We start from the raw sequence: 14,795 nt of genomic DNA, 5'->3' as shown, positions 1-14,795 counted from the left end.
CTGAGATGATGAATGAAGTCTGCTGGGGGTTTCATTCACTCAATAAAAGGACAGGAAACGCACCAGAAGGTACCATTTCAGCAAGTCATAACTGTGATTGGATTTGCTATTGTCAGTGAGATTAAATTAGACTGATTCATGACGGGCAGTTTTGTCATCTTCAGTAGATCTCTGTGTTTGGCTGCATATCTGTAAATTTCAGTTGCTTTGAGGTAGGCAGTAGAGAAGAGTTGATTATTCCAGAACTCTAATCACTCAGGGTAAGAAATCAGACGTTGGCCTTAAATAAGCTTTAGTCTTTCCTGAGAGTCTTAGTATTTCTAGATTTTCAATTCACAATTCTTAAGACACTGAACTGCACTGCATTGTGCCCCATTTGTGTAATGAGCCTTCTAGCCCATGTAGAAATCACAAACACAAAAGTTCTGGCCCAGTGTTATGCCTATATTGGATACGGCACGCTGATAGGCAGGACTGACAAACTAGGCAGAAGCAGGTTGAAGTTTGAACCAATTTCTGTACATAATGTTTAGAGTGGTGCTGGCTGGGGAATTCTGGCAGTTGAAGTCTACACATCTTAAAAGTTGCCACAGTTGAGAAGTATTATTTGTGTATTCATTCATTCATTCATTCATTCAGCGATGTCTTTACAACTTGTAGAAATAAACTGTTAATGTTAGAAGTGGGCTGCCTAACTTGCATTATGAAAACTTCAGATTGCTAACTTTACAAGCCATTTGAGAAATTGGTACTCCAATATTCTTTGTGAATTTATTTATTTTTCTTTCCACTTTAGAAAATATTGACGACTATGTTGAATTCACACAATGAACTTTGAAGCAGAAGGTCTCTCATTCAATTCTTTTCCCTACTACTGGTTCACTAAAAGAAGTTAGAGTTAGACAAATCATCCTCTCTTCACCCGACTTTCCATGCACACATTGGCATCTGCAGGATTTTGTTGAGGCAGACATGCAGAGTTGCAACATATCTAGAAAAAGGATGGGATCTTCTGACACAAAATTACAATGTTGCTTTGACACATCCACTCCATCCCATTTCCAGTAAATACCATTGTCTGCTCCCCAATCTGCAGTGTAGTGATGTTGATAATGATAAATAAGTGGATGAGGTTTCCACCCCTGTTCAGTAGAAAAAAATTAGAGCCAGCACATCCCTAGCAGATGGAGTGTTCAGTACTGGAGTGTCCCTCCATCCCTTAGATACATGGTTCTATTTGTAGAGTTACTCATAGAAATGACTTACTTTTTTTATTCAACAAGCTACAATAAATAAAGGATATCATTACCATTTTAAATGATAGTTGCTGTAGATTAAATTTGCCTTCTGTTTCTCTTTGCAGGTAGTTCTTTTGGATCTTCCTGACCAGCTGTTTTTTGCATGCAAACTATCCTCTGGGGAGTTGACATGACAAGCTTAAAGCCAAAGCATCAGTGGAATTGCAAAAAGGATGGGAGTAAGGCTGTGGAAGCAGCCTAGCTGTTTGCTAACGTCTCTCTCTGCCTGGATGTTTTGCATTCTTCTCCTTGCATCTGGTGGGAAGATCAATGACTAGCCAGCCTTAAAGAATCTGAAAGACTGGTCCCTTCTCTCCTAGTTGGAAAAAAACAATAGAATTAGCAGGAATAGTATCCTAGATTGGCAGCACCAGTCAGAATAGTGAGAACACAACATTTTTCTCTTGGGAATTCATAAGCAAGAAAATCAATTCCATACAACAACCGTTACCACTTCCTCATCCCTCAAAAACCAGACTACAATTTCCTGCAATCGTCTTCACAGAAAGCATGGTGCATTAAATGTTAACTATGAGAATTCCCCCCAGGGGGAGGGAGAAGAAACTTTCCTTTCAATGTTTCAAAAGAAATAAAAAAACTGGATTAGCTGTAATTTTACATACTCCACAGTGGAGTTAGTAATCAACTTGGTTCCCAGATTGTGCTGATGGAAGAGGTCTACAACTAATTTTACACTAGTTTAAAGCTTTGGAATGCTTTAAGTAGTATAATTAGTATAAGTAGTGAATCTATAGTGATTATCTCAGGATAATTAAAAATGAGTTTTTCCCCCACTAGGGATGTTAGTTTTCAGTCCTGTTTCAATTTATATATTTGTGTTCCCTGCAGTTATTTCCAACAATATTCAGGCAGGTGTTCTGGAAAAACCCACAAATACGCTGTTTATAAGCCACAGTTCTCACCCAATAGGACCCCCATGATTTTAACTTTTTCATAGTGATTTGGCTATCCTGCACCACCACAATTCTCAGGACTCCTGTATCCTTTAAGAGACTCGTATCAAGAAGGAATTCAATTCAGGTACTCTCTTGACTAAGAACCATTTGTTTAGTGACCGTTCAAAGTTACAACAGCACTGGAGAAAGTGACTTATGATCAGTTGTCACACTTGTGATTGTTGCATCCCCATGATCAAAAATCCAAAAGCTTGGCAATTGCCATTTATTTATGATAGTTGCATTGTTCCAGGATCATATGATCACCATTTGTAAACTTCCCAACCAGCTTCTGACAAGCAAAGTCAATGGAGGAAGCCAGATTCACTTAATACCACATGATTCACTTAACAACTGGAGTGATTCATTTAACAATGGTGGCAAAATGGTCATAAAAGTGAGGTAAAACTTACTTGACAACAGAAATGTTGGGCTTAGCTGTGGTTGTAAATTGAGAGCTACCTGTAGTTGAAGACTTTCTTCAACTAGAATAGTGGGGATGAGTCACATCAGCCAAAACAGAAAACAAAAAACAAGCACATTTGTGTAATGGGGATGTGTCTACAAGAACTATTGTAATTATTTATTTATTTATTTATTTATTTATTAAAAGTTATCCATCCCCAGTCTTTGATTACTAGATTTTTAATACATTGGCACATATAATAAATGGTGCTGGTGAAAATTCAGGAGTCAGCTCTAGTCATCTTCCATGTACAGTTCTGTATATCTCATCATCATATATGTCCCTCTTTTGCCACAAACCCTCCTGCTTATTTTTGCCCTATTTATGTGTTTTCTCACCCTCTTTCACCCTACTGCTCATATCACCAAAACCACTGAACTACTAAACATTGCCCTTTGAGGGTAACAACTAGAAGATCATTGCCATATCTACAATAACATTGTGGGGTCGTTGGTGCTCTCTGAGCTTTATTTTTTATTTTTTGCAGATGTTTAATTACCCAACTAGGTAACATCATCAGTGCTAGAAAGAAGTACAGTTTGATCTCCGTTTATATACAAATGGCCTGCCCTGTCAGTGTTGGCGGGAATGTTGTTTTTTTCTTGCTGATTTGTTGATTGGGGTATGGTTTACTGTTTGATTATTCATCTGTTATTAATCCTGGCATTAATCTCTGTTTATCTGGGTGCTGATTGGGGGTGAGGAGGTGTTTCTGGTGTTTCTGTTTCTGTTTCCTTTTTAGCTTTTTGATGGTCTCTTTTGGATAGTATATAGATGTTGTTTATATGTGTCCGTTGATAGCTTATTTGACATAAACACCACCAGATGAGCAAGAGTCTATACCTTTCTGCAGCCGTCTAGTAGTTGTCCAAGTTTTTAATGTCCAGCTCTGGTAATCCTTATTGAGAAAAAAATGGTGGATGAGTTCCAGAGCTGTTCATTCCATTCTATATTATGCATTGTCTCCCTTTCATTCAAAAGAGGAGGCAATAGAAGACCAACTGCTAGGTGAACCAATGGGCAAACCAAGATACTGTGAGAACGATGCAGTACTTCCTAATCAGAGGGAGTAGTTCCAATACAGGAAAATATTAGTATTGCCATTAATGCATTACGATATCCATGCAGCAGCTAGTGGCTGTTAGTCGGAAGGATGCACATTTGGGAACAAGCTAATGATCAGCTGTTCCTCAGTAGAAATAGCAGGTGTTGTTTCAGCTTTTCTGATTATACAGAGCAGCTTGCTTGGCACAAAAGCCACATATAAGGAGATTCAATTATGATTTTTTTTTACTGGTGACTACTCTGCTTTAACTCCATCTTTTGCTTGTTGCTATGTGACAGACAGAAAGTCAGCAGGTGAAGCTGTTCACTACTACTGGACTTTGTGTATTAAATTTACCAGCTTAACAGTATATGTATTTGTGTTCCTTTACCTATTCTTTAGCTCTGCAAATCACAGAACCTCTGTCCAAAAATGAGTTGAGCAGATAGCTTTCCAATCTGCAAAAGAACAAGATAAATGTTTACAAATTGGAGATACCACAACTACAGAAGAAGGATAAAAGGTAGTTTTTTCCTTTTTTATTTCACAGATGGGGTACTAGTGCTAGGAGAGCCTTCCAACATCTGGTAAAATCCAGTGGATTGAGTTGCAATTACCATTGTCTCATGGTTACAGATTATGATATTGTGATCCAAAGGTTATTGAGGGCAGTGCACCAAGGATTTTGTGGGTAGTTCGGGAGAGTGCTAAACAACTGCTCCAGTGACATTCTTTCTTTCTTTCTCTCTCTCTCTCTCTCTCTCTCTCTCTCTCTTTCTCTCTCTTATTCCCCCCCCCCAACTGATAAAAGTTCTCTGGGAACATTCAACGCTGTCGGTGAGTTTTGTCAATGAGGTCAAACCATCGACTGTTGAGTGTACCCTGCGGCCTTTGCAGACACTGGAAGTGAAATCGCTTCACTGAAGGACCACCACACTGCTGGAGTAAATTAGTGGCTTGCTCCCATCAGCAGGTCACACTTCTGTCCCAGACTTTTTCAGTGACACTTGTTTTGCCTCCTTCCAACCCAGTGCAAATCAGCAAGCTTTAATCCCCCTTAACTCTCTCCCCCACCCACACTTTGCTGGGAAGGTTAAATTCTTTCTGGGAAACCATTGCTGGAAGAATCTTCTACCTATTGGGCAGAGTCTCCAAAACTAAAAAGTCACAATCAACATTCATTCTGTCGGTGGGTTGTTATGCTGGAGGAGAAGCTCACTGATCAGTGAATGCAACTGTGACTGGAAAAAACACTTGGCCAGCAGAAGAAATGCACATTTTACTTCTCATTGAGAAAACTGCCCATTTATTTCTACTCCTTGTTTGGTTAGCAATAGATAACCTATTGCTGCTAGATTTACTCGAGAGTCATGAGGATTTTTTTTTTAAAAAAAAGTATACAATGACATTTTTTCAAAAAAAATTTTTTATTTGATTTATATGCCGCCCTTCTCCGAAGACTCAGGGCGGCTTACAATGTGCTCAGCAATAGCCTTCATCCTTTTGTATATTTATACAAAGTCAGCTTATTGCCCCCACAAACTGGGTCCTCATTTCACCTACCTTAGAAAGGATGGAAGGCTGAGTCAACCTTGAGCCTTGTTTGAGACATGTTTCTTGTGTGGCATTTCTATCAGTCCAAATGACAATATATGTACCGCTTCCCCCAAAATAAGACTTGGTCATATATATATATATATATATTGTTCCAAAAGATGCATTAGGGCTTATTTTGGGGGAAACATGGTATCAGGTTGATCAGCCTGGCTGGGCACCCTCCCCAGTGCACGCACAAGAGGCAGCGAGCATGTGGAGGCCACCGGTGTCCAGCAGCTGTCCCAGCCCGCTGGTCCCTTGGCCAGCACACTCTGGGACTGTGTAGCCCACACACTACAGGTGAGTCCAAGCGCTGTGATCACTGGGCCGGTCCTCAAAGCAGCAGGTGGAAGCAGAGGCACAGGGGGGAGGACACGATCTGGCCTGCTGGACGTGCTGCACGGCCATAAAGACAGACAGTGGGATGGAGTAAGGGGGCAGCCACAGGAAGCTCCCATGTGTGCAGCTGAGCTGAAAGAGGATGTTGGACGATGGGGGCCGAGTGCACAGAGGCCACAGCATGGCGCCACCCCAGTCCCACCTCCTGCCTCACCTGATTCAATCTCTGTTGCGCTGCACAACCTCATCAACAACAAGATTGCCAAAAGAAATGCTGAGAAGAAGGAGGGGCAGGAGAAGAAGGAAAGGAAGAAGGAGAGGAAAGATAACAAGGAAAAGGAAAAGAAAAAAAGTGAAGCCAAGAAAGAAGAAGTAGTAGTATTAGTAACTAGGCTTTCTATTTGTAAATTAAAAGCATTAAATTTCACCAAGCTGCTCTGGCTGAAGGTTCTTAACTGCTGGTGATTTGGGAGGGACTAAGAGCCAGTTGAGTTCATGGCTGCCTGAAATGTGCTTGCAGTGGCTGCTGGTCACAGAGTGGGCAGCCCCATGCTTCTGCTTCCACCTGGTGCTGTTCCCACCATCACAAGGCGAGGCAGAGGGGATCCACACCCCGGCCCCTGCGTGCTTGGCCCCTGCTTAAAGTTAGATTACGGTCAATGGTATTCAAGGAAAATTGGTGGGGCCAAGTGCACAGGGGCTGTGGCATGGCGCCATCTCCACCCAGTCCTCTGTCTCACAGCCATGCCTCCCCCCTAAGGCTGACAATCTTAACAGGTTTATTTTTGGGGTAGGGCTTATATTAGGAGCATTCTACAAAATCATGCTAGGGCTTAATTTCTGGTTGGGTCTTATTTTCGGGAAAACACAGTAAACACTGAGTCTATTATTCAGATAAACACAACATTAAAATAATTACAGTATGTAAACAGCAAGATTCAGTCTCACATACCACGGTTAGATTGGAATTATCTAGCATTCTGGCTCACTACTTGGAAGAAAAACCAGGTCTTCATAGTCTTTTGGAGGCCCAGGAAGGTGACAGCTTCCTGGATCCCAGGGGAATTTATGGCACAGGGCACGGGCCATGGCAGACAAGGCACCATCTTTTTTCCTTTTTCCAGACAGTGATTGATAGAATCAATACCAAAATCCAATTATCTCTTCCTCTCTCTCCACATTTTATTGCATTTCCTCTATTAGAGGGAAACCATACAAAGAGCTGCTACCTTTTAATCTACATTTATTTTAAAAATAATTTTTATTAAAAGATTTTACATAGTTAATGAAAAACACTTTCAAAGAAAGGAAAATATTTTAAAATAAATGAAAAGGAAAAAAGAAAACAGACAAATATAAAGACCAAAGAGAACAGAGAAAATAGAAAAAAGAAAAAGAAAAAACCCAGAAAACATACCTACACACACACCTACCTATCGAACTAGTATCTAGCTTCTCTCTTGGACTTCAGAAAACTAAAGTCTTGTCCTCTGTAGAAGACAAGAGGCTGGGGGAATCTCCTTGGGCCATATCCTGCTGGAGACAGTGGCTTTGTCTATTCCCTGACCAGGAAGTAGCTGTCAGTATTATGAACACTGGGTAGCATGACCACAAGCAGCTTCCAAATATGTCCTAGATTTAATTACTGTAAGAATATTTTTATTCTTGTTTTTGGATTGCTTTTCTCACTCTATTTTGGAGCACACTTCTAGCCCAGAAATAACTGTACAGCATATTTGTTATTTTCCCCAATGACTTTCAATAGTATTCAGGATTGGGATTATGAAGGCCTTTTCAGAACCTTCTTCCCTATAAATATTGCTTGGTTATATTTCATGTCATTGTCTGAAATATCCAATTGCTTTTCAGCTTCCATCTCTTCACTAACTGAGATAGTCTCCCAGGAAAGAAGAACTTCGTGGTTTCTTTGTTTAATCCATTCTTCTTTCATGTGCCTCTGGATCAGTGGTGGGTTGCCCCCGGTTCGCACCGGTTCTATAGAACCGGTTGTAAAACTGGCGGGAGGCTCCGCCCACTGACCCCGACATCATCAGGAAGCTTCTGAGCATGTGCAGAAGCTTCTGTGCTTGTGCAGAAGAGCATGCGCGTGGCCCCACTGCAAACCGGTAGTAAAGGTAAGTAGAACCCACCCCTGCTCTGGATACTCCACAACCCCAGAGCATAATGCAGCCACCTCTCTAAAAAAAAAAACAACCCACCAGCGATGTATTCATTTTCTGAAATGCTTAACCATTTTTTCTCCAAATACATCTATTGTGCTTGTGGCCAAACAGTTCGATTTTTGTTTCTTCAGTCCAAAATGCTTCAGGTTTCCTTTTGATTAATTTAGATGCCATTTTTTTGTAATAATATCAAATAAAAGATGTCTTTCTGACATCTGATATCTTCCTTTTTCCAGGCAATTCTAGCAGAGATTTTTCTTGGTTTCCCAGATTTTTTCTTGATCTCAACAGTTACATGTAATTTACAATTTTTGATAATCTTTCTCACATGGTCAACTAGAAACATTCAGAGATTTAAACAGCTTTAACCTGCTTTCTAAAAGTGAATTGACATCATTTTCAAATTTTCAAATATCTGTTTAGAGGAGTTCACAGAAAACAACATACAATCAAGATTTTATTTCTGATGTATCCTTCCCTTTAGAAAATTAATGAATAGGGACTAAAGAGCAGTTGAAATCACAAAAAAGGAAGAAAATCAATGCAATGTATATTTGCAATCTGAATGAAAATTATGTCATATAAAAACTAGGCTGTGAATGCCTAGACCTAGCTAACATCTAGCCTTACAAATAAGATATACATTAAACAGCAATTTTAGGGGGCTGTCTAAACAACTTTAAAGTTAAAAAAGTAGTCCTTAATCAATTGTAATATGCAGACGTTGTGTTGGTTTCTATTCACTTAAGGATTCACTGCATATACAATCTGACCGAGTGCCTAATATTTACAGGCAGGTTTTTGTAATACATGTGTAGGAAGTTAGCACCCACCCCTCTGCTAGGAATATGAGATATTTTAGGAAATATTAAAAGGGCAGAATATTTTCCCCTAAAAGGGAGGCAGAAACTCAGCCCCCACCTTTGTCAATGGGCCATTAAGGCCTGGGCCAGTCTAAACTACATAACAAAGATCTAGCTCCTTCTAGCAGAGCCATAATAGGAATTGCCCAAAGCCCCTTCATTACATCATACCCCAGCAAGGCTCAGCCAGTTGCCCCTGCATGGCTCCCTGGGAGTCTGACCACCAATCAGAGTGCATTTCTTACTCAGGAGCAAGAGGCTCTGGGGTGGGGCCCAGAGAGGGCATAAAACCAAGGCACTCTCAGCATCTCCGCCCTTTTTTTCTTCTTTACCCAACATTTTCAAGGCATGTGATCCTGTCCACCATTAAAACCATCTTTCCAAACGGTCTCCATGTTTCCAGTGTCTTTTTCCCCACTTGGAACTGGACCCAGAAGGATCTTTCTTCCAACACATGTGTATGTAAGTGTACGTGTGTATGTGTGTATGGGTATGTACGTATATATATAAATGTATATATGTAACTACCATAAGTAAATATAGTACATATATGACTATACAAATATAGTCATATATGTACACAAAATAAGAATGTTCCTCACCAGAAATAGATTACAGTAGATTCTGCTTTCTTTCAAATATAGATATATGCAACATTGTTGTTTTTGACTATATTGCAAAGCAGTGCTAATGAATAATGTCCCAGAATGAGCCTGAATTTGGGGGAGGGGGGGAAGAGACTTTTAAAACAACTTTAAAGTAAAAAGAAAGTAATTCTGAATCAACTGGAATCTTATGTGTAACATACAAAATCCTTGGTATTCTTTGAACTTGATTGTTTTGTTGAAGATGTTTCATTATACCCAACTAACATCATCAGTGCTAGAGGGAAGTGAGATTTGTGCTCTGTTTATACAAGCAATCCTTGATTTACATGTGATCACCTTTTGTGACCACCTGACAAGCAAAGTCAATGGGGAAGCCAGATTCACTTAACAACCATGTTACTAACTTAATAGCTGCAGTGATTGACTTAACAACTGTGGTAAGGCTGTAAAATGGGGCAAAATTCACTTAACAACTGTCTCATTTAGCAACAGAAAATTTGGGCTCAATTGTGGTTGTAAGTCCAGGACTACCTGTATACAAGGGGCTTGCCCTATCAGTGTTCTTGGTAGTTCCTTGACTCAGGTAATGTTTACTGCTTGATTGCTGGTCTAGTATTAATTCTGGTGTTAATCTCTTCTTATCAGTGTATTGATAGCTGCTGGTGGTGTTCTGGTTTATTTTTTTACCTTTTAGATTCTCTTTTCTGTTGGTTTTTGTTTACTTAAGGATTCAAGAGTGCCTAAATATTTACATGCACCTGTATATATGTATGTGTACCTTTGTGTATGTAAATATAGGATTGCCTATATTTATATGAAGCTGTATTTATACAACTATAGCTGTATATATATATTTTTTAAAAAGTATGTTTCTTGCCAAAATTAGATTCAGTTTATTGTAGGGTACTCCCCTTCCTATAACTGTTAACACTGTTGCAAGGCCAAATTGGCAGCAGGCAGGAAGGAAAACAATCAAGCCAGCTGCCTTTAAAAGGGGGGAGGAAACCATCAGATCCAGAAAACAAGCCCTTTCCTGATAACTAGTGAACCTCTAGACTTTTGCATTCCAAATAAGACAGAGCAATTAGCAATGCAGTCTTCCCTACAATTTGAGAAATCTCCTGCTCTAAAGATAGATAAAAATCATATTTTAGAAAGTTTTAGAAAGTTTTTTTAAATCATTTTCTGGGCTAAACTAAGGGTCCTTATTTTCCAAAGACTAATCATATCTTTTAACACACCTGCAAAAGAAGATTTTGCGCGCGTCTTGAGCTCCTTCTGCTAAGGCCCTTCCTGCTAACTTACTTACAAGGACTTACAAGGTCCTCCAGCATCTTGGAGCCGTCGCTGAAGTGCTGTAAAAGCCCGCCTGTCCTCCTTAACTGTACAGTTATCTTGCGCTGGATCTCTCGGCCAGGAAGTCCCAGCGCCTCTCTCCCGCCAACCCTTCGCTTTTTCTTTGCCAAATCAGACTCTTGGGCTCCAAGCAGTTGTCGGGGGTGGTGACCGGCCGCTTCGGAGAAAGCCATTGGCTCCTCCAGGAGAAACCCAGGAGGTCTCCCACTTTAAAGCCGCGGGGGGCCGGGTGGAAGCCCAGTGAGCAGGGATGAGTCCGGCCGCTTTCCAACTCTGGAGAGATTATTTCCAGCTGGCCAAGTTGGTGGAAGGGATGAGCCGATACAGCCCCTCCGAAGAAGAGCCCGGACCGCAGGCGGCGGAATTGTCGCCGGAGCAGCAGCAGGAGCGCCAAGTTTTCCCGCGGCAGCAGGAGCGGCGGCGGCGGCGGCAGCAGCAGCAGCAGCAGCTCGTGGACAAGGCTCCCTCGGGCGCGCGTGGGTGGGATGAGCTCAGTTGTTCTTTCTGCAAGCAGAACGGCGAGTCGCGGTCCGTCTACACCTCGCATCGGCTGAAGGACGAAGCCGGCCTCGTGCAGTGCCCTATTTTGAGAAAATACAAGTGTCCTCAGTGCGGAGCGTCGGAGGATTTTGCACACACGAGGAGATTTTGCCCTTTAACCAAGCAGGGTTACACATCTGTCTACACGAGCTGCGTCAGGAACTCTGCTGGGAAGAGGAAAAAAAAGGCAAGTCGTGGAGAACGCGAGCCGTCGTGGTTTCCCCCCTCGACATATACTTTATATATTAAAAAAAATCCTTTCCCCCCATCCCAGATTTGAAAGCCATCGAAATGGATCGGCAGCGACTCTTAATCGGTGAGTATCGGCGGTTGTTTGTAAGTACCCAAAGGAGCTAGATAACGTATATATAGCAGTGACAACCCTTAAAATGCTGCTTTTGGCGTTCCGTGGGGCTGGGAATTTGTTCCTTTTTTAATCTAAATCGAAGAAGGACCGGGAATTTGCCCGTTTTACCTCTGGGTGGCATTTTTAATCCCATCTTCCCATTTTCAACGCTGCACAGGAATGGGCTGACTCCGGTTTATCGAAAACTTTGTTTAGACATTCAGGAATCCCTACCTGGTGCAAAAAAACAAGCCTCGCTGCCCTGCTGCTGTACAGGCCATGAGTTTAGCGCGCTGCCCATTTTATAGCGTCCCCCCTCCGATTGCCGGTGGTTACCCAAAAGACGATCCTGGATTATAGTGGAACGATTTACAGCGGTTTATTCAACAAATGGTATCTGACTGAAGTTTTTGTGGGAATCTCGATACATAATAACAACAGGCCCAGCAATAAGGAAGAAACTTGAATTCCCGAGTGGGGCAAAAACTTTTTGGGGGGAAGTGGGAGAGGATCTAGTTAGCAACATGTTGAAATTTTTTTGATTGTATGCCAATTTTATGCTGGGCCTGTTTTTTATCCCATAGAGGAGCCTGTATATATCTGTGTTTCCCAAAGATAGATATATAGATATATAGATATATGTAGGCCTGCAGCATAGGTTTCCCAAAGAAACATTTTTAAAACTTCAAGCAATTAAATTCTTGGTACTTTTTAATATGCAGATCAGAGTAAGAATTGCAGGCTCCTCTATGGGATAAAAAACAGGCCCAGCATAAAACTGGCATACAATAAAAAAAATTATATATTAATATGTTTCTAAATGTGATATATAAATAAACATGGAAGGAAAAGACGTGGTGACTAAAAAGTCAGGCAGAGCTAAAAGATACAATAGTTTCCACTCAATAATTTCCACATCTCAAAAAGATTCTGGTAACATTTCTTTAAGGCTCTAGGGCATAAAATTTGTGTTGCATGAAGTAATTTAATTGATGTGTAGAATGTAAATACATTGGGAAAAGATGAGGGGAAAATGGAAGTGTAGTTATGCAAATGAAAATCATGTGAGAAAGACTTTTTCAGTTAATCCCTCTAATGGCCTTCTGAGATATTTAACTCTCATCAAAAAGTTTTAGGCTTCTCATCACTCCATTGTGATGGAAAAGCCACTTGGTTCCAGAACTATTATTTTGCTATCTATATTGGAATATCCTGGAAGGTCAAATATTTTGTTATTTGTCCTTGTTTTTAGTTCTGATGTCAGATTTGTATCCCTTCTTGTGGAGACCCAGAATAGTACTGCTGGCAAATCATATCAGAAAAAGATGCTGTTGGTGTTTTAGATTGCGGATTTATACTCCGTTCAACTCTGGATCAATGAATGAATCAGTGAACTCAGTCACTATCTCCCAGTCTAATTATTTTGCAAAATTATTGTGTAAGATACACTGGGAGAGAAATTACTTATGTTGTCCAAATAAGACACTTTGAAAGGGTAGCAATTTTTTTGATGATCTCTAGATGGCAAAACCAACTTCTCTAGTAAAAAAAGAGATCTGCTCTTTTGCTTTGTGATTCTTTAGGCAAAAGTCTGCAACCAGTAGTGTGATTGTTACAAAGGATTAAGAGGCATGGAACTGATGGGAAAGAGCTGTGTATGATTTGGATGCTTGTTTACTTAATGAGAGTGATTCTGAAAACAGAAAATGTACATTTATCTAATTGTGTCCCTGCTAGCAGAGTGGGTTTTCGGTGCTCTGGGATGAAAAAGGTCAAGATATATTAAAACAATTCTTGGGGTATTAAGTTGTAATTATAAGGCTGGCAGTTTATAGACTTAGAGCCCCCTCATCTTTGCTATAGAATTAAATGGGAAATTACTTTTTCATAGTATTAAATTTATCATTGTTGTTTATGACTGCTGATCTTGTTTTGTGAAGAGAGAACCCCATTCCATTTTCTCAAAACTACAATACAGGGCCCATTTTTGATCATACATATTTCTTTGGATTGCCTCCAAACATGGCATTCAGTCATAGGAGTCACAACTGGTAATGTATAATCCACAAAGCTCATTTGCCCTTTTAGAAGACTGGACTTGAATTATTCATTAAATTTATATGCTGCCCATCTCACTACCCAAAGCAACTCTGTTAAGAGTTAATGTTAGCAAACATTAATTATGCTTTCTTCTGGGTGAGGAAAATGTTATTGAAATTAATGATATGTATATTATTTCTTTCAGGTGTCGTAATAGCACTTTTCTGAAGAATGGAGAGACTGTAGGACTAATCATTCATGTGAAGTCACTGGTGCTCAGAAATCAATTTATAAGCAACTTGAAAAGATGCAGAAAGGACTAGTTAACAAATCTGATAAAAGCAATACACCCATCATTAGCACACCTGATATCAAGAAATCTTTCTTTATCCTCCACCTGAGTTCACATTTTGTTACAACTATTTGATGTTGCAAAACATTTTATGATATCCTCAGTCTGCTCTTCTGCATTCAACTAACATGAATGCTGTTCGTTTGTTTAAGTTTCTTCATATTTATTATTTGTGTTTATAATTGTTTAAAGTATACTTGTTTTATAAGTTATTTTTGTAACCAATTGTTTGATTTTAAATTTGTATAGTTATTGTTTTTGTATGAATACAGAATATTTTTCTTTAACTCTGGAATTAAAAAAGGAGGTATTTTCCATGATGGAATTAAAAAAATACATAAATCCACAAAAAGATTTGTGTAAGAAACAAGAAATTTTGCAAAATAAAATAAGCATCACAATTGTTTCAGCTGGAGACATCTAGAGGCCTCGTAATCAGTATTATTTTAAAATGTTCCACTTTGTTTGACTTGTGCCCAAATAAAGGATTCAGATTTCCCTACAGCCCCACAAAATGAATATATTTTGCCTTCCACAATTTTGTACTGTCCAGATTTCTAATAATCTACTTGATGATATAGAATTATGGCAATTGTAAAGCTAATATATTTGTATGGAATCTCATTGCACAAGGCTTTTCTAACTTATTAATAAACTATTAAATAGTTAACCAAAATGCTGTACATAATATCTGTAGTATTTTGTAGTGTGACTGAAGTTTTTTACTTTTATTTAAAAAGCAACAGATATGCTACTCTTCTGTATAAAGAAATCATAGGAGAGAGTTAATACCCAAATAATGTGCAT

General features: G+C 39.7%; 1 protein-coding gene across 2 annotated transcripts; it reads left to right on the top strand.

Annotated features, from left to right (window-relative positions):
• Nucleotides 1–8,697: 8,697 nt before the first annotated feature.
• On the top strand, nt 8,698–14,664 carry NANOS3 (nanos C2HC-type zinc finger 3). Of its 2 annotated transcripts, XM_087888604.1 has the most exons (3): nt 8,698–11,437; nt 11,525–11,566; nt 13,842–14,664. In XM_087888604.1, exons 1-2 carry the CDS (start codon nt 10,961–10,963, stop codon nt 11,528–11,530), a joined length of 483 nt encoding a protein of 160 aa, XP_087744730.1. In that variant the 5' UTR covers nt 8,698–10,960; the 3' UTR covers nt 11,531–11,566; nt 13,842–14,664. The 2 variants fall into 2 exon arrangements, with proteins under 2 accessions (XP_087744730.1, XP_087744729.1); XM_087888603.1 differs by having other exon boundaries at nt 10,809–11,566; nt 13,842–13,980.
• Nucleotides 14,665–14,795: the final 131 nt, after the last annotated feature.

The sequence above is a fragment of the Pantherophis guttatus genome, chromosome 2 (genome assembly GCF_059756535.1).
Source record: "Pantherophis guttatus breed Tessera chromosome 2, ASM5975653v1, whole genome shotgun sequence".
Classification (NCBI taxonomy): domain Eukaryota; kingdom Metazoa; phylum Chordata; class Lepidosauria; order Squamata; family Colubridae; genus Pantherophis; species Pantherophis guttatus.
The sequence above is the reverse complement of the archived record's forward strand: the minus strand, read 5'-3'. Positions and strand labels throughout refer to the sequence as shown.

Excerpts from the sequence above, each read along its gene's own strand:
- NANOS3 (XM_087888603.1), top strand. The coding sequence starts at position 10,961 with ATGAGTCCGGCCGCTTTCCAACTCTGGAGAGATTATTTCCAGCTGGCC.